This window comes from Chiroxiphia lanceolata, chromosome 10 (assembly GCF_009829145.1).
Source record: "Chiroxiphia lanceolata isolate bChiLan1 chromosome 10, bChiLan1.pri, whole genome shotgun sequence".
In the NCBI taxonomy this organism is placed as follows: Eukaryota; Metazoa; Chordata; class Aves; order Passeriformes; family Pipridae; genus Chiroxiphia; species Chiroxiphia lanceolata.
The window spans coordinates 24,084,909-24,103,697 of record NC_045646.1 but is presented as its reverse complement, the minus strand read 5'-3'; the positions used below and the strand labels follow the sequence as shown (position 1 = coordinate 24,103,697).

Below are 18,789 nucleotides of genomic sequence, written 5' to 3'. Positions count from 1 at the left end.
CTGTCACTGGAGTTTCAGGTATGGACCCAGTTCATTGTGGTTATGGGAACTGGTCTGTACATTTCTGAGACTCGAAAGATATTTTGTATTTTCTTTCTTTTGGTGTATGTAAGATTGAAAATTTTAAAAGCTGCTACAGAAAGCATTGAGAGAAATCCAAAGATTCCTTAGGAAAGAGCTTCTTTCTGAATCACATCTACCCCATAAACACTTGTTCTCTTTCGCCTTTAATCTTAAATTTGTTATCTAGTTGGTGTTTTCTTCTGGTGGTTTAAACCCACATTTTTACACAGCTGCAGATTTGAAGCTGAGCAGATGTCTTTTGGTGGTGGTGGTTTCATATAACAACCGCTCCAAAATCCAGGGGGGAAAAAAGTCCCGTACATCACTTGTTTGTATTGTCAACTTCTGTTTCCAGAATGGTAATAATTAAAATCTGTAGTGTTAATATTACTCCTGTTATGCTAGTACTGTAACAAAGAAGACTGAGGTAAAATACTGCAGGCAAGATCATCATTTCAGAAAAACTGAGAAGTTTCTTTTTTCTCAGCATTGCTGAAGAGATGGTCAGGCAACTTTTTCTGATCTGTGTGGCCTTACAAATAGATGGACATTCTCTGTCTTGGATTGTTTTGTCCATGTCATTTGATTTTATTTTTTTTTTAATGTATTCTCTAGAAATTTGGCTTTATGTATTTTCTAGAAGTTTGTATAAAATTTTTTGAAGGGTTTTTTTAAAACTCTGTTGTAAAGTTAGTTCAAAAAGTACTTCAGACTAACTTTTTTTTTTCCCTAAGAGTGTAGTGTTTTTGACTAACAAAGTTTCTGTTTATCTAATTGGAGAATTTTCATTTTGAAATAGTAGAAAATGCTTCTGGTGCTAACATGGAAGAGTGTGCAATAACACCAGGAGTTATTTGCTCCAGGTGTAGATGTAGCATTGAATTGAATATTTTTCTGCTTCTTAGGAGTAATTTCCCTGCTCTAATCAATATTTTTTTGCCATGAAGATTCTACTTGCTTTATGAGAACATACACTGCAGTTACAGTTGCAGTAGGTTCTTAGGATTCCTCCCTGCCAACTTCTGCATCATTCCTTTACCTTATTTTGGGAAATTGTAACATGCCACTCCATGCATGTATCTGTAGAGTCAAATACAAATTCAGTCATAATGTGCATCACAGAGGGAAACACCACACATACTGCCAGTACCCTGTTCCTGTCTTGTTAATGTTTTTATTCCTTTGAAGTCAGCAGTGAAACACTCTAACTGGTAGTGATTTCCAGAAGCACAAAGCAGTATTCATGTATCCATAATGGGGGGGGTGACGTGTGTTTGATTTCTGTATCCTCTCGTCTGGTCTTGAAAGAACAGTCCCTTAATTATGGTGTCATAGGAAACCTGTATCACACTTTTTTTTTTATGTTAGTAGCATTTTTTCCCCCTGCACTTTAAATCAAATACCTCTTGTTTTGTCCACATCTGTGTGTGACGTTAGTAAATGAATGTGAGGATTTTCCACAAATTGTTGCCAGGACTTCTGTTTGGAAGCCCACTTAAAGTGGTGATGGACCCCTTTGCCTTCTTCTCATAACCATGTATGTTGTCTTTACATGTTCTTCATATTTTTTCTCTCTGGTTTTGATACATCTGAGTTACTTAAATACTCTTTGGATTGTTGTATCCCATTTCTTCCCGTTGATATTTCTCCCTTCGTTAGGTTTTATTGCACAAAATCCCTGGTAGGTTTTCAACACCATATTTTTTCCTGTCTGTCTGTTCAGTCACATGTGAAGAGCTTTACTTTGGATATGTTCATGTGCTTGTGGAGTTTCAAATGAGACATGCATGGAATTTTAGAGAGCTTCATAGATACTTGTACAGGCACACTGCAAAACAGTTGCTTAATGGGGGACCTATTTTTAGAACTGAAACAAAAAAAAAATTGGGTTCCTCTACTTAAATAGGAACTACAGTGTTATTTTTAAATCTGAAAGGGGAAAAGATTTTCTTAAATTTCAAAATTAATAGGTGGCAAGAAAGAGGACTTAGTCCATGAATGTGGTGGTGATATAGGAAAGTCAGGAGAATAAGAGGAAGTAAGGTTTTATCTCTCTTAGGTTTCTGTAACTATTCAAATCATTATTTGGCTCCTGCAATTCAATTACACTTTTTCTCCGAGGTTGTCATATTGTTAATTTTGCTATGTTTCTCCTCATTAGCCCAAAGATCACTACTAGATTAGACTTGTCTGTAAGTCACTGTGTGATAATTACATGCTACATTTTTTTCTGTTTTGGTTCATGGTACTCTGATCATTGTGTGTGTTTCTGTCGCCATAATTTACAGCCCTTTCATATTTCAGTTTCTTGAAAATTGGCCCTTTCTGCTTGAGGTGAGAATTCTGCTGTCTGTTCAGCTTCCCCTCTGCATAGAAGGAGCAGTGCTCTGTAGCTCAGGGCTCTGCTTTCTGCCAGCAGTTTTTTTCAGCTGCTCCCTGGTTTGCTCAGCCTTGGTGGCCTTGCAAAACGAAAGAGCCTCTGTCTCCATATCCCTTCTTGGATCTCTTACACTTGCTAATTGTCTGGATTATTGGCTGACACAAATCTTGTGCTAGAATCTATATAAAGTTTGATAATCTCTCTGTTGTCCCCCTCCCTCACCCCTGGGCCAGCTGCTTCACTTACTACAGAGAACATTTTCAGTCATGCACTATTTGCCCTAGAACCAAAGAAAACAGTTTTCCTAACATTTGTGTACCTTAACTCATTATTTCCTTGCTTGAAATGATAATGGGCTCATACTTATGTTTCGTAATGATGAACTGACTGTCAAAAGTAGATTACATGGCTTTTTTGGTTAGCAAGAAGAAAAACAGGTTTTTGTGCAAAAATCCTGTCGCTTAGAATGAGCAGCTGGCTGAACAGGTGTCCCTCTGTGTCTGGCCAGATGATCATGCCTGTCTTTAAAAGTAATTGACTTGTTTGGTAGAGAGTCGATAGTAACTCTCCTCTCAATGGGATGTTAAAAACGTAGGATCCTGCCCTGTCAACCATAAAAACACATTAAAAACTATTCTTCCAGTCAAAGAAAATTAGGTTGACTGAAAGATCTTGGTAATCCTTTCATGCTGGGTGTTTTTATAAAAGTTTCTGGGTTCACTTTACAGTAAGGGTGTATCAAGTAAAGATTTCTAGTAACTTCTTCTGCTGGGATCCACAAATGTTTTTCGTAGTTTTTAGCACCTTGCTGAGAGTGTGCTCCGCTCATGTGGCTACACAGGGGTTTGAAAGTTGGGTTAACCTCTAAACTGGGTATTTGGACTATGCTTTTCTCTTGCTACAGCCATAATTGCCAGCAGAACTTAAATGAACATCCAGCAGGATGTAAAATGAAGTAATCAATGAAAATTATTAATAATTGATGCTCTTAGCTTTTCTAGAAGTCCTTGTTCTCTTCCCTGAGCTGGAAACTAAGTACTTCAACTCTACTACGTACAACTTTGACTGAAATTTTGGTCAAAGCACAGAGCTAGAGGCAAGCTGCTACTAAACTCTGCAGTGTCCCCTGTTTTCCTTCCTTTCTCCTCCTTTCACTAAATTGCCAAGCTGAATTTTAGGATGCACCAAAGTTTCCTTATTAGCTTCAAGTTAATTTAAAACCATGTCTGAATCAATACTGTGTTTTTGACATTCCTCCTTTGAATGAATTACTGTAGTTTCAGTAAAACTGTCACACTTTGGCTTTGGTTGGTGGTGTTTCACACACGTGTAACAGGCAAAGGCTTGACAACAGTCTGCAGGTGGAAGGGCTTTTGACTCCCTGATGGCAGCAAGTGACCACAGCAGTCAAGGTCTCCAATAATTAGTGAGCAGAACTAGTTTCTTAAGTGTGTGTTTAGAAAACCCCACTGAAGCTACTCAAGGATCAGCACATCTTAAAATTGCATCAGTTACTGGAAGCTTGGCTGCAGGCAGCAGTTTTTAACTCCTGCCTCACTTTGTTCTCAGTTCATCAAATATAAGTGTATGTTGTGACTGAGCAGTAGTTCAATAGTTACTTTCAGATATCATTGTGAGTCTTCAATTTATTTGGTGTCCTAATCAGATTCATTTATTATGGTTTGGGGTTTTTTTAAGTTGATGGTACAGGCTATGAGCAGACTCCAAAACACTTGTTTAGTTCATGTTCAGAGGACTTGACTGGGAACACTTTATTGTGAAGATTTTTTTGGTCTAATTTTACAAAATAACATGCTGCCCAGAAAACTGATTCTGTACCCAGATACAAAGCCACAAATCTATGGAAACTGCAGACTAATAATTGACAAGATAATTGAATTTCTCATCTGTTAAGTTCATGCTTTTTCTTGCCTTGAAGGACCACACGTTCTGCTCTTGGACACAGCTGTACTCTCCCCTGTTCTATACTCCCCTGTTCTGTGCTGTGCTGTGTTTGGATGAGATCAGTCCTGGTGGCTAAAGACACTAAACACTTGTTAGAGCCAGTGCAAGGTCTGTCAGATCCAGTGATTAGTGCCAGATACTTGAAAGGAAGGTGCCAGAAAAAAACAAAGGCAATAGAAAATTGTGGGACACTCTCTGAGGGAGTGTTTTCTTCGCTCCTGTCAACTGTCAATATTATGAAGCATGAGAGTTTTTCTTACAATTGCTGTTCATTTTTAATGTTTCTTGTACAGTATTTATTTTTATTACCATTTAATGTAAATACCATTGTAAATAAATATTTTCTGTCAATGAAAAGCAAGTGTGTTGCTGCTTTCAAAGTAGGCTGGCTAATTTTTTAACAGAAAAGAAAACATCTAGTCCCAGCTACTTTACAGATAATGTAATGAGGAAAAAAAAAAGTTCTACCTCTTGCAGTTTAATAAAACCCTTTTAATTCTCTCATAACTACCTGCAAAGAAATTATAAGTGATATGCCATGAGAATTTCAATAGATAAGTGTGCTTGAGTACAAAGTAGAATCCAGTCTGCATTTCATAAATAATTTAACTGTGAGGAAAACCTGCCTTTGTCCTTGAATCCAGCTACCATTACTGCTAAGCACTCACATTTCTATTTGGAATAAGGTGATGTTGGAAGTTTTAATGTGGTGTATCTTCTCCTTTGACACTTTCTGCCCTATTTTTCCTGTCATTTTTCCTGAGCTAGCTCTGAGCTTCCTGATGACTTCCTCTTTAAGATTGATAGTGACTTTAATTAGACATAACGAGTGGTGTATTGCAGTAAGCATTTTGCTGCATTTAAAACATCATCACATGGGTGATCTCCCTGTGACAGAGATGCTCCTAATGATTTAAATAGGTGGTTTTGGTAAGTGCATGAAACTGGTGGTAAGTTAAAAAATCTGGACACTGATTAAGCAAAATTAGTAAAAAATTTTATAATATTTTCACATACTAAAATAACTTTTTGTTGATAATTTTCTGTGGTCAATCTAGATTTGACTTTAGCCATGTATTATGCTTAGAAATTGTGAAACGTGGATAGTTAGTTGATTTTTCTTAGTTCTCACTTCTGAGGGAATGTTAAACAGCTCTTCACATGTTACAGGTGCTGGTCCCAGTGCTGTGCTGTTGCACAACCTGCTCTCAGACTTGTTCTGTGCTGACATGTTTTACAGCATAAATAACCTGACTGGGTGTAAGTAATGATAACACTCAGAAATAAATTCAGGAGTTACGAAAAAGCAAATACGTCTAAAAGGAAAGGTATCTCTGGAGTGTGTGTAGAATCAAGCATGAACATACTCAATGATTAAAAAAGAAAGGACCTGACACCACAAATCTAAGACAGCAGACATCTTCAGCTCTGTAATTTTTCTTTCTGTTCAAAGCAATTAATTTCAACTTTAGGAAGTGCTCAGCTGCAGCGAATGGGAGAATTTAAATGTTCCCTCTAAGTTTAACATATGAGTAGTTAAGGACTGAACCCAGCATGACCAGTTCCCACAGACACTGGGACCCAGCTGCATTTCTTCCCCTCGCTGTAAGCCCTTACAGAAGATACTGTAATTGAATTTCCACAGATGTAAAGAGTTCAGATCACTACATACCTTTACTGGTAATTACATGTAATACAACCACCTGTAGCCATTATTCTTTACAGTGCATTTGCCATTACCAAGCTGTGCAAGCACACAACTAGCATTGTTTAAACTTTGTTTGCTAGTTCTACTAGGGTTTTGTAGAACTCAGACTATTCACTGAGCAGTGTAAGTTTGGGACTAGCACATACAAATCCTAAACTCTTTTATGGAAACACTGATTACCTGTTCTGGGTAATCTTGGAAAACAAATTTTGTTTAATCACACCTGTTTCATTAGTGTTTACTGATTATTATTATTTCTTAACCAGATTTCACAGATGATAAACTGTCCTGCTACAAGAGCTTTTGTCTGGGAGGAAAACTTACTATGATGGTAGAAGTGTAAAAAAAAAAGATTATTTGTAAACAAAGCTGAATTATGTCCCATTCTGCTACTGATTTAGAGAAATACTGATGATCTAGGAGACAGTCCCTGTAGGTGTAGATCAGATATAAGTCTCTGCTGTCTCTAGATAACAAGTTTAACAAACTAGCAGAGAGCTAGAGAAAGACTGTGAGCAAACCAAGGATGATAAAACTTGAGTTCACAGGACAGAGATCTGAAAGCGTGGTGGGAGGCATTGTTCTTAATCCACTGAAGACTGAAAAGAGCTTTTGCCTTATTTTCTCATGCATCAACCTCCCACGTTATGCTAAAAAGCATAAGCACGCTGTGTATCTGCAGAGGGAGGGTTTCTGTGGTGTTCATCCTTGGGGAGGAGAAGAGGGAGTGTGAGAGCTCTTAGGACACCTCCTGGGAGGAGTGCAGTTCACATAATGTGATAGGGCAAAGAACACTAAATTACTGGAATTAAATACGTTCTCTTGCTGCCAGCTCGGTCGGTGTGATCAGGACAGTACCCAGGTTCTTGTAGGTGTGAGGTGTTTGCTCCCTAAGTGAGCTGTACATGGAAGCAGGGAACTGCTGGGGAGGGGGGAACCATCAGGTAACATTTTAAAAACCTTTCATAAAAACGGAACAGGCAGAATAATCCAATTGCTTAGAAGGCTGGAAGCAAAAAGTGAGGTCTAAGGGAATTATGTAGAAAACTTGGAACACCTTTCTTCTGACAGGGTTGTTTCCATTATCTTTGACTTGCAGGTCTCTTTCCTGTCCCTTCCCCCCTGCCCTCTCTTTTTTCGGAGGTGGAGAACCTTAGCTTGTGTGGTAGTAAGACCTGATGTTTCTTTGCAGATCCCTTGGAAATAATCCCCTGCCAAGACCCTGCTCTTCTGAGAGGTGTTTTTGTTGTTTTGGGGATACACAGTATGGGAAGGTGAATGTCACTGTGTGGTGACGAAAACGCTTCGATCTGACCAGTCTGAGTGGGGGATACACAGCTGAATTTACTCTCTATTTAAAACAGCATAAGGGAACCACTTGTCTTTAAAAAAAATAAACCCAGGCAAACAGAATTCTCTCTAAATGAGAAACAGTATTGTTGCAGTTAAATGATTACGTTAATTCTTTAAAATATATATTGTTATAAATATCCATTTTCTTTGGAACATTGATGTTAAAATGTAAGAAGCTGCCTTAAGAGTGGCATCTCAGTATGTGTATATACATCCACATAATTGCTGAGAAGGATCTAGAAATTCTACGGTATCATTTATAAAATTCTCTTTCAATTTATGTGCCTTCAGAATGGGGTAATCCCTAGGGGAAAGGATATAAAAGAGAAAAATTAAGCTACAGCAATAAACCTGATATATCTGTAATTGCTGTACAGTTACATTGTAAAATATATAAATGTTATAGGCTGTACTATGAAGACAATGATTCAAACCAACCCTATATTCACTAAGTCATAAATGCAGAAATTAGTGTGAGAGGAAAAAGAAATCAAGTCCCTAAATTATGTGTACTTTCTCAGACTTGTGACAGACTTGATTTGATCAAACACTACTACTCAGTCTTATTATAGCTTGTTGTGCTTTTCACTAACCAGGATTTCTGTTCAGTGTCTTTTAAAGAACAACCCTTGAAAGAAGTTGACTAGAAGTATTAACAATTTTAATTAATAGGATTATGACTATGGGCATCCAATTAAAACATTTTATTATACCTATGAAAAATAACATTAGAGAACTACTTTTGTACTTGAGCTTTAAGGTACTACATATGTTTGCTTTTGGTTTTCTGCAGATTTTTTTAAAAGGTTGGAAAAAATTGTAAGTGAAATCAACAACAGTTAGTATTTATTCTTAGACATTCACTCATGATTTTGAATAGGTTTAGTTTCTCAACTAAAATCTTTACCTTCAGTCTTTCATTTTAGTTGGTTTATGGGCCTTCCCTTGCCACGACTAGTAAACAGTTCACACATTTCAATTCATTTATCCGTAAAGCATCCCTGCAAGACAGGGAGGTGATAGAAGGTTTGTGCCCATTACAGGTAGGGGCTCAAGGTGCAAGAGTTGTTCAGAGAGGAATTCCCACCCTGCAGTTCTGAGGTGTGTGACTGTTGAAGTTACTGAGCAAAAGCTGTTGTCAGCAAATGGGGAATATAAACTGTAGAGATTTGCATGAATTAATGAGTGTGGTGTTTGGTGACAAGGGGGTTTTGTACCAGAGGAGAAGCTGATTCACAGGTCTTAGCCCAGAACTAAGAACTGAAAACAACTATGAAGGAAAATCTGCCAGGCAGCTCTTTCTCTGGAGTGTTATTTTACATGTATTTTCTGCATTATCTATCTCATTATAGGTACTAGTGTGTACATCTATCAGCAGAAAAAAAGGAAAAGCAATATACAGTGTCAGTTACTTCAATTTAAAAAGAAATTTTAAAAGGTCTGATTAGATGATGCTGTTGAGTTATTTCGGTTATGTAAATGTTCTGAGTTAGTTCATCCCTTGGGAATAGTTTATTTAAAGCATATTTGTTGTAGGGAAGAATTTATTTTCTCTTGAGAAACCTTTAGGAACCAAGAGCTAAGTGTACGTAATGATTCCATTTCATGCAGAGCTTTGTCTTAAATGGCTCTCTTGGGGACAGAATAGATCACTTTGATAGATTACAAAGGAGGGTCCCAGTTTTCCCCCGCTGTAGCCTTAATCCAGAGCACATGGTTGAAAGAGTGCTCTCTGCAGGAAATGCCAGTTACCTGTTCAATCATATATATGATTACATGACCATTATAATGGTTATGTTTTTAAATAGTAGAAGTTTCTTCTCGTCCTTGTGGTTAATATTAATGTGCTGATGGCCAAAAGCTTTCTGATGAGTACCCAGTGGTTTTTCTGCTCTGGTTACAAGTTCTGAGTGTCCTGGCATGTTTTACTACCTTTCAGCTTTGTGGTCTGGGCCTAGTGGGTGGCAGCTTTCAAACCTGGCTCTCAGAAGCCCATCAGTGCTGTCTGTCACTGCCTCTCCCTTTTGAGGAAGTTGGAAGGGTGGGTGCTTCAGTTGCTCCATTAAAGATTACCCATTCTGAGCATTCTTAGGGTACATACTTGGGCTGGCTTAACTCAGGATAGGTCTCAGAAGAAGAGCCTAAACCAGGCCTTGCACAGGATGAGCTGTCACCCAGAGATGGCCTTTCACCAGCATCACTCATTTTCTGAATGCACTCTTTCCCACCAAACAGAGTAGCCCTGTGTGTCTCTCTGTGCTTTTCCATTCCTAATTGTCTTTATTTCGAGCAGCAAGGCCAATGTCATTCCAGTCCACGTGGGTAGGGTTTTTATAGTTTTGGTGGGCATTGTTTATTTCATATTTATGATGGGACTGAAGTATTCTAGTCTGAACACATTTTTATACAGTTCAATCAATTATTAACTGTAATGGAATGTTTCTCTGTAAGGGCCTGGGTTTGCCCTTGAATTAAAATCCCTTGTCTTTCCCTGGGGACTGCAGGATAACAATTACCTACGGAATATCATCAGCTGGAAATCTTCAAGCATGAATTGCCCTCCACTATGGAGGAAGGAGCATTTTCTCTCTTACTGCTGTCTGGCTTGTCCCTTCCAGATAAACCCTTGGAAGCAAGGTTTGTTCAGCCTTCAGCTTCCTGTTTTAGTTGAGGGGGAGATTTAGTCAGAGCAAATCCAGACAGACAGTACCTCTAACTTCAGAGGAGGCAGAGAGAAGGGAAACACATCTTAGAGTGCCCCTCTGTTGGTAGCACAGAGCACCCCAGCACACTGATGATCTCTGGAACCTGAAGATCCTGCTCTTCCCTGAAACCCCACATATTCCAAGGGCAATTCTGCCTGCTGTGGCTGGGGGAGGACAGTGGGGTTCTTTAATCCATATCATCAGTCAGTTCTTAAAGTTGTTTCCGTGTACTTACCAAAGTTGTGTTCATTTCTTCTTGGGTCAAGAGCCTCTTGCCTGTCTGTCCTTTCCTCCAGAGAGAAGGAAGTTTGCACTCACTTGATGGAGAGAGTGCTCTGTGTGTTAGCAATTTACTTTTATTTTAAGATACAAGTATATTGGTTATTCTAATTTGATTTTTCTGTGGCCTCAGAAAAATTTCAACTAATACTACTTCTTAATGTCTTTTCAAAGTGAGATCTGTATTAAGACAGCTTGTGCTGCTTAAAGCAGTCCGTGTGGGAGCTGTCTGACTTGATGGGAACCCTTTGTCTTTCCTGGAACACGCTCCCATTCTTCCATACCATTTTATAACCTCTGTGCCTTCATGTTGCAGACAACCCTTCCTTTCTCATCTTGCTTTTTTCTTCAGTCACTGCATGCTGGCTCATTTTCTGAGATGGACTATAACTGTTGGCTTTCCCTTGAAGTGGGCTGGCTTGGAGAGAGATTGGAGAAAGAAATTATTGTTCATTTTTTCTTTTCTAAACCCCTGTAGTTCAGCTTAGAAACCTCATTTTGTCATGTAGCAGGAATAGGCTTTTTTTTTGACAGATTTTTAGCTCATCTGAGCAGCACTGATTCTCTATCAAGGTCAGTCAGTTTGAAAGGAAAGTATATCACAAGAGTTTTTCTCTCCTAACTCTTGAGCATTAGAAAAGCCTGAATCCTTCTGACCTGATAAAAGGTCACATCTCATAAGGTTTCTTTTCATGGTATACTAATTTAGTTTTCAGGTCCATTATTTAATTTCTTTGCTTATTTTCTGACAGGACAGTGAAAGGGTAGTACTGATAAGGTAGGAAGAAATAGGTATCTGGTTTTCATTTCTACAGTATTTCATAGAAAGTAAAGTGTCACGGTGTTATTTTCCCCCACCACATCCATACAAATGCTTAACCAGTGTTACATTTAAAATATTGTCTAACTGTATAGGGCCAAAGCCTAAAGAACAGTTCCAATTTGAGCAGAAACTTCTTAGAGAATTTTTCTCTTGGTGAAGTGAGCTTGATTTGAGGCTACAGTCCCAGGAGATGCTCACAGCAATTACTGGGAAAAGAATGCAACATCAATAACTTGGAAGAGTTTTTCTTTTGTTTGATTTTATGTTTTGTGACTTGTGCTCTGTGATGTTTTTCATTCAGTTTTACATTACAGTTATAAGATGTGCACCCTGTAATTTTTCAGTGTCTTTTCAGTGTCTGTAAAATCTAAAAATGAACGATTTTTATCTTCTTAACAGGACATGGAGCAGATGTGAAATGTGTTGACTGGCATCCAACAAAGGGATTAGTTGTTTCAGGAAGTAAAGATAGCCAACAACCCATCAAGTTCTGGGATCCAAAGACTGGCCAGAGCCTTGCCACACTGTAAGTTCTGGCCCACAGACTTTTGAGTTGCTCAAATATAAGCTAACTTCATAAAATAATTTTTTCTTAATTTTCTTCTTAGCTCTTTTCCTAACATCTTTTCAGCCGTACACCATTGCTTCAAACATAAAACTAGTGCTTTAGCTTGCCAGAATATCTAGAGGCCAGATGAAGACAAGTCTGTACTTGGAAAATTGCGATTTCCACGTATTCCTTATTTAAATTTACTTTGTCCTTCTTCGTAGGCCTCCTAGTCACACAGTTCTCATTCAGATTGAGATACGAAAAAACAAATGAGATTTTTCATCTGGCTGATGAAAGCTTTCTTGTGCTACAGTAGAAATATGCACAGTAACTATCTCAGGGAGCACTACCAGTTGCTCTGAAGTACAGAAGACCAGGATCAAAGCATAGGACCTTTGCACAGAAAGCCCCAGTGTTCTGCTTTAGTAACCTGAACTCCTTTGTTATTGACCTGAATATTTGTGACCAGCAAAGTACCCGTTTTTATCTGTGTCTGAAAAATAATTATTGGGGCAAACAATCTGCCTTCTCTGCTTGCAGACATGCTCATAAAAACACAGTGATGGAGGTGAAACTGAATCTCAATGGCAACTGGCTGCTGACAGCTTCTCGTGACCACCTCTGTAAGCTCTTTGACATCCGTAACCTGAAAGAAGAACTGCAGGTCTTCAGGGGTCATAAGAAAGAGGCCACAGGTCAGAATTTGTTTTATTATGTGGACTGTTATCATTAAGTTTGGATTAAAACTTAAAGCTTTTGAGGTCCTGATTTCCATTCATCAGAAATGCTAGTGTTGTGGCTTCTGATCGTGGCTTACTTTGTGTTTCAGCTGTGGCCTGGCATCCTGTGCACGAAGGGCTGTTCGCCAGCGGAGGATCTGATGGGTCCTTGTTGTTCTGGCATGTTGGGTATGTGGCATTTTCTTCAGCACATTGGAAACATGTTGGTCAGATGTGAAAGCTAAACAGAAAGTATCCTTTTCCCCTTTGAATCCGTATTTAACCTGCATGGTTATGGTATGGTTTTTCTCTGTACATGAGAACTTTGTCATTGTGCTTCATTTATGAAGATGTTTTCCTGTACAGGTGTGTTTTAAAGGATACAATTGCTTGCACAAAACCAGCCTTTTGTTGAGAGGGTGATGAATGGTCGAAGCTCCTGGTTTCTTAAAGCTTGTTCTGAGGTGCTGTGGTTATTTTGGTTTGAAAGATACAGTTAAAAATCCCTACATTATTGAATTGCCTGTTAAAAACCACTGGGAACAATCAGTTCACCCAATGAAAAATGACAGAGGCTTAAGTTTAACAAAATATGGGATGGAGGATGAACAACTGAATAACAAAAGTTTTGTATTGTAGCTGTAGCAGATATTCAGCTATGTATGACTGATTTTTTGTTTAATTTTTTTTTTTTACGCATCAGGGTTGAGAAGGAGGTTGGTGGAATGGAAATGGCCCATGAAGGAATGATCTGGAGTCTGGCATGGCATCCCCTCGGACACATTCTCTGTTCAGGCTCTAATGATCACACCAGGTAATTTCAAGTAGTTAAAGAAAAGGTCTAAGGGAATGTATGTACATTTAGAAACTAGAAAGTTGCCTGGCATCAGTGAACAGATAGATGGGATGGTTCTTATACACAGCCAGTTGCCAAAGCAGAGACACCAACTTATGTAAATGGGAAGGCTCTGACGTTTTACATTACAGGGTAGAGTCTAACTTCTTGTCCTTCATCTAAGGAAGCCTAAAAAAATACTAGAATTTTGGGTTGTTGGAGCTCTGAAATCTCCTTAAGAAATTTTTTAAAAAGCATTATTGTAGTTTCTTGCTGAAGAAATGTTATCTCGACAGCAATTTTTTCTGCAGATCATCTGCTGGTCGTGTCTGTCTTTTCACATTGCAAAACTCTTTGGAGGCTGTAGTTTGTGTATTTAGGTTGAACATGCTGTAAACATGGTGCATTTCATAAATGCAGTAAGGTTTTGTGTGGGAATGTGTGTTTTGTGCGTATGAAGAATATATTTGAGCAAGAAGGTTTTGGAATGGACTAGAAATATATTTGTTCAGGATCTGATGTTGATGCCTTGTACTTATACCCATTATACTTTGAAGTATCTTCTAACTTGTAGTTATATAATTCATTATGATACTTGTAGGCTTTTTTTATTTTTGGTTTGAACCTCACACCTAGTGTTCAGATCTAGAGCTGAACTTGATTTAGTAAGAGTTGAATCCTTATGTAATCAAGATAGCACACTAAAAATCATAAAACTAATTAGATTAAAAGTTGTTAATGCTCTTGACCCTTTATTGAGATCATATAACTTCCTTTTGACAGCAAGTTTTGGACTAGAAATCGACCTGGAGATAAAATGCGAGATCGTTACAACTTGAACCTGCTGCCTGGGATGTCAGAGGATGGTGTGGAATATGGTAAGGCAATTTTCCTCCCTGTGGAAGGAAGAGGGTTGGGGTCAGGGACAGACCTGGGTCATTAGCTGACACTTGTGGGTAAGGTGAGGAGAATATAGTATTGCTGACCACCTACTCAAAGATACCTTTTCATAAGGATGATTTTACTCTCCATGTTATCAGTGATCACCATTCCAACAACGAGCTTTGTTCTGTTTCCACAGCTCCAGGAGGTAAGACCTGCTCTGTCAATCACAGAAGGAGGTTTGGCTCTCCATCTGGCAATATCTCCAGTTTACTTTGCTTCCTGAAAACTTCAGCTGTCTTCAAAACTTCCTGCAGTCCTGAACTACAGCACGAAAAGCTTTCAAATTATTGAACTTCACTAAAATCTTTAAACTTTACTCCCCTCTTAAGGATTTATTTCAGTAATTTTAGGCTGCTCAGGGTGGGCCTCAGCCACTCATCTGTTTCTTCAGAGTTTTGATTATTTGCTCTTTTGATTTGGAGAATGTTAATTACAGTGCACTACTTTAATCCCATTTAAGTTTTAAGATATATAAATTTGTTATAACAAAAATGGGAATGGTTATGTGTTATACCCTAAATGTAACTTTCCTGAAAAGGCATAGTTTCTGACCTTTTGACATGTATTTATGAATCTGAATTTGCAGTTCTTTTTCTATCCTGTAATTCGTGTATGGAACTAAAAAGTGATCCTCCTGTTGTAAAATGTGTATTTACTTTTGGGATATGAAACTAATGGTAACAGCATGTAAGAATCCAAAGGGATAAAATAGTAAAGAAAAATGTTCCAAGTGTAACTATTTATTGTTTTTTGTCTAGATGATCTGGAACCCAACAGCCTGGCAGTTATTCCTGGCATGGGAATACCTGAACAACTGAAAATAGCCATGGAGCAGGAGCAGATGGGTAAGTAGTAGCTAAGGAGAAGCATTTTACTGAGCAATCCAGATACTGTGTGACTTTTTTTTTCATTCCTTTCATATTCTTTGAGAGCACAGATGCTTTTTTCTGAAGTTCTGTGTTGTGCGTATTTCCTGTGTAAAGAAGGAGGAGCTGGAAACCTCTTGATCTCTTTTGCTAAATAAGCTGTAAAAATAATAAAGGATCCCTCTGTAAGCCTGCTCTGACTGTTTGTTTCCCTGGTGCCAAAGGGAAAGATGAGTCGAATGACATTGAAATGACAATCCCAGGACTGGATTGGGGAATGGAGGAAGTAATGCAAAAGGACCAAAAGAAAGTGCCACAGAAAAAAGTTCCCTATGCAAAACCAATACCAGCTCAGTTTCAGCAGGTGAGTACCTGATACACAGGGAACAAAATAATCTGTTATTTTCCCAACTTCAAAAGATGTGTGGCTGTTGAAATGTTTTGGACTTCCAGTATCAGCACTTCTATATCAACACCCAGTGCCATTTACCACAGTAGCTAGTTTAATTACAATTTAAACATAAAAATACTTGGTTAAATCCCTTATGTCTTGTATCTACACCAGGAAAAAAGTTACAAGATGTGGAAGTTGTGTTCAGCATTGTTTTTAGCTTCCAAGTATCCACACTATATCCATACTACACAGTGTTTCAGCACATCCTTTTTCAATGCAACAGTGTGTTGTATAAATGTTGTTTTGCATAATTAATCTTGTGTTTCCTGATTTTTATAGGCGTGGATGCAGAATAAAGTTCCTTTGCCTCCCCCACCTGAGCCATTGAATGACAGAAAGGAGGATATTAAGCTGGAGGAGAAAAAGAAATCCCAGGCAGAGATTGAGCAGGAAATGGCAGCACTTCAGTACACAAACCCACAGCTCTTGGAGGTTTGTGTGGAAACTCTTATTAGCAAAGTTTCTTTAGTCCTCTGTGTGATAGATTTGGACTTCAGCACTAAAGTGAGCGACTTCCTTTTGCAATGCTGTTTTCGCCTTTTTGTAAAAAGACATCTAACTGATGAGGATTTTGCACTGAATGTGTGATGCTGGGAAACCTTCAGTGAGGCCCCCACATCTCAGATAACCAACACTGATCTGTGGGTCTCGTCAGTGATTTCTCTTTAGTTAGTTATTTCTGTTAACTACAAGAAAAGCATTTTTACTCCTGAGAAATGAAATGATGGCTTCTGATTTTTAGTTGTAACATATTTCTGTGCTTATTTGATTTTCTGGGTTTCTTTTTTTTGGACAGCAATTGAAAATTGAGAGACTTGCACAAAAGCAAGCAGAGCAAGTGCAGCCACCGCCCCCAGGAGGATCTCTCCATGGACCCCAGCCTTTCCCAGGGCAAGGCCCTATGTCACAGATGCCTCAAGGGTTTCAGCAGCCCCTTCCACCTCAGCAGATGCCAATGAATATGCCTCAGATGGGACCTTCTGGTCCACAAGGACAGTTCAGACCTCCGGGACCCCAAGGTCCATTACACCAAGGAGCTGGAGGTCCACAAGGGTTCATGGGACCACAAGGACCTCCAGGTCCCCAGGGGCCTCCACAAGGAATGCCACGGCCTCAGGATTTACATGGACATCAAGGAATGCAGAGACATCCAGGCCCCCATGGGCCAATGGGGCCTCCAGGCCCCCAGGGTAGTGCTGGCCCTCAAGGACACTTGGGACCGCAGGGCCTGCCGGGCTCTCAGACTCATTTGGGGCCGCAGGGTCCGCCTGGCCCACAGGGTCACTTGGGTCCTCAAGGTCCCCCTGGAGGTCAAGGAATGCAGGGGCCACCTGGTCCACGAGGAATGCAAGGACCTCTTCCTCACGGCATGCAAGGAGCTCCCGGATCTCAAGGGATGCAGGGCCCTATATCCCAAGGACCTTTGATGGGACTTAATCCAAGAGGGATGCAGGGTCCACCAGGACCCAGAGATAACCAGGGACCTAATCCACAAGGGATGATGATGGGTCATCCGCAAGAAATGAGAGGTCCTCATATGCAAAGTGGTTTACTAGGACATGGCCCCCAGGAGATGCGGGGCCTGCAGGGACCCCCGCCCCAAGGTACAATGCTGGGACCTCCACAAGAACTGCGTGGGCCACCCGGTCCTCAGGGCCAGCAGGGACCTCCACAAGGCTCCTTAGTGGGGCCTCAAGGAAACATGCAAGGACCTCAGGGACAGCCAAACCCTTCGAGGGGGCCTCACCCTTCTCAGGGCCCTCTGCCCTTCCAGCAGCAGAAAACGCCTCTGTTGGGTGACGGGCCTCGCCCCCCGTTCAATCAGGTACGTGCTGCTCTGTGTAACAAGAGGAGTGTTAAGAAGGTGGGAATGATGACTGTTCTGTGGTAGGAACGCACAGCAGGAGCTGAGAGGCTCCAGGTTGGATATTCCTTGCAAGACTGAGGCCTCAGGAAAACTGAAGTGATAACGAAAATGGTTCCGTAGCTTGGAAGGCGCAGAGGTAGAAGGTGTCCCTGCCCATGGCAGGGGAGTTGGAAATAGGTGATCTTCCAGCCCAAACCATTCTGTGATTCTATGACAGTTAACTGTGGAAAAAGGATTATTGGGAATACTGTTACACAAGTCAATCTGCTGTGAAAATAGGTAACCTTAAGAGAAACTCAGGTTTTTTTTAATTTAAAGACACTGAGCTGTCTTAAGCGGGATATTTCCTGGGGAGTAGACAAGCACTAATAAAAGTTGAATTTAAACAAACTGAACATATGAAAAGTCATATGTATTAATTAAAGCATATTATTGCCAACTCTGTTATCCAGAGTAGTTAATCTGAACTATGGGATGGATTTACCATAGATGCTGACCCACCTGGAATCAGCTTAGATCTGGTTGCACTAAGTGCAGAGGGACACAGCTGTCCCATTCCCTGCCTTCAGCCACCTCTCTACTTCCTGGAGCACAAGTTCAGAGACAGCCTTTGACCTCTGTTAACTCCTTACTCCTACTGAGGAGCAGGAGAGGGAGCACAGGTACTGAGCAGGTTTGTGTAGGACTAGCCCAGGTCTGGTGGGATGAGCACTGAGCTAGAAGTGCTGAGCAGGGCCTGGGTGTGTGCTGACAGCCAAGGAGTTGTCCCTCTGCCCTTGGCATCAGCTCCAGGAGGGTTCAACAGCCCAGCAAGATACTAGGCATAGCTGACCTGGAATACTGGAGAGTGCTGCTTGTAGGCACACCAGTTGATTCTGCAGGAGTCAAGTCAGGCTTTGATAAGTTTGGTTCAGCACCAGCTGCAACCTGCTCTGCCCTCTCCAGCACCTTCCATTTTCTGCTCTACCACACAAAACACAGAGCTCTCCTTGGTTATTGGCTCTCACAAGTTCCTATTTGGATGGCACCAATTCTGTACTTTAAGTTCTCTCAACTGTCTTCAGGTGTTGGTGAAATTTGAAAGGGAAGTTTGGAAAAAAATTCTACCTAATTTTAAGAAAAGGTGTCTTTCAACCAGAATTGACTCTTTTAGACCTGCGCTCAGTAGTTTTTAGTCAAAGCTTTAGACATGTATGTACACATATAGTCCTTAGTGTGTACTCCAGTACCAGTCACAGTGAGAATGACATATTGAAATGAACTTTAGCTCAGTGATT

At 40.0% G+C, this 18,789-nt stretch overlaps 1 protein-coding gene across 4 annotated transcripts in view; it reads left to right on the top strand.

Annotated features, from left to right (window-relative positions):
* WDR33 (WD repeat domain 33) overlaps nt 1-18,789 on the top strand; it is a 68,147-nt gene that overhangs the window by 37,770 nt on the left and 11,588 nt on the right. For 3 of the 4 annotated variants that reach the window (XM_032697858.1, XM_032697859.1, XM_032697860.1), the window contains exons 8-17: nt 11,676-11,802; nt 12,367-12,521; nt 12,656-12,734; nt 13,249-13,359; nt 14,164-14,258; nt 14,462-14,470; nt 15,084-15,170; nt 15,416-15,555; nt 15,925-16,077; nt 16,442-17,470. In XM_032697858.1, the coding sequence (XP_032553749.1) occupies nt 11,676-11,802; nt 12,367-12,521; nt 12,656-12,734; nt 13,249-13,359; nt 14,164-14,258; nt 14,462-14,470; nt 15,084-15,170; nt 15,416-15,555; nt 15,925-16,077; nt 16,442-17,470 (1,985 nt within the window). Of the gene's footprint in view, nt 1-4,382; nt 4,566-11,675; nt 11,803-12,366; nt 12,522-12,655; nt 12,735-13,248; nt 13,360-14,163; nt 14,259-14,461; nt 14,471-15,083; nt 15,171-15,415; nt 15,556-15,924; nt 16,078-16,441; nt 17,471-18,789 lie in introns of those variants that run through there. The other variant, XM_032697862.1, reaches the window with a different exon arrangement.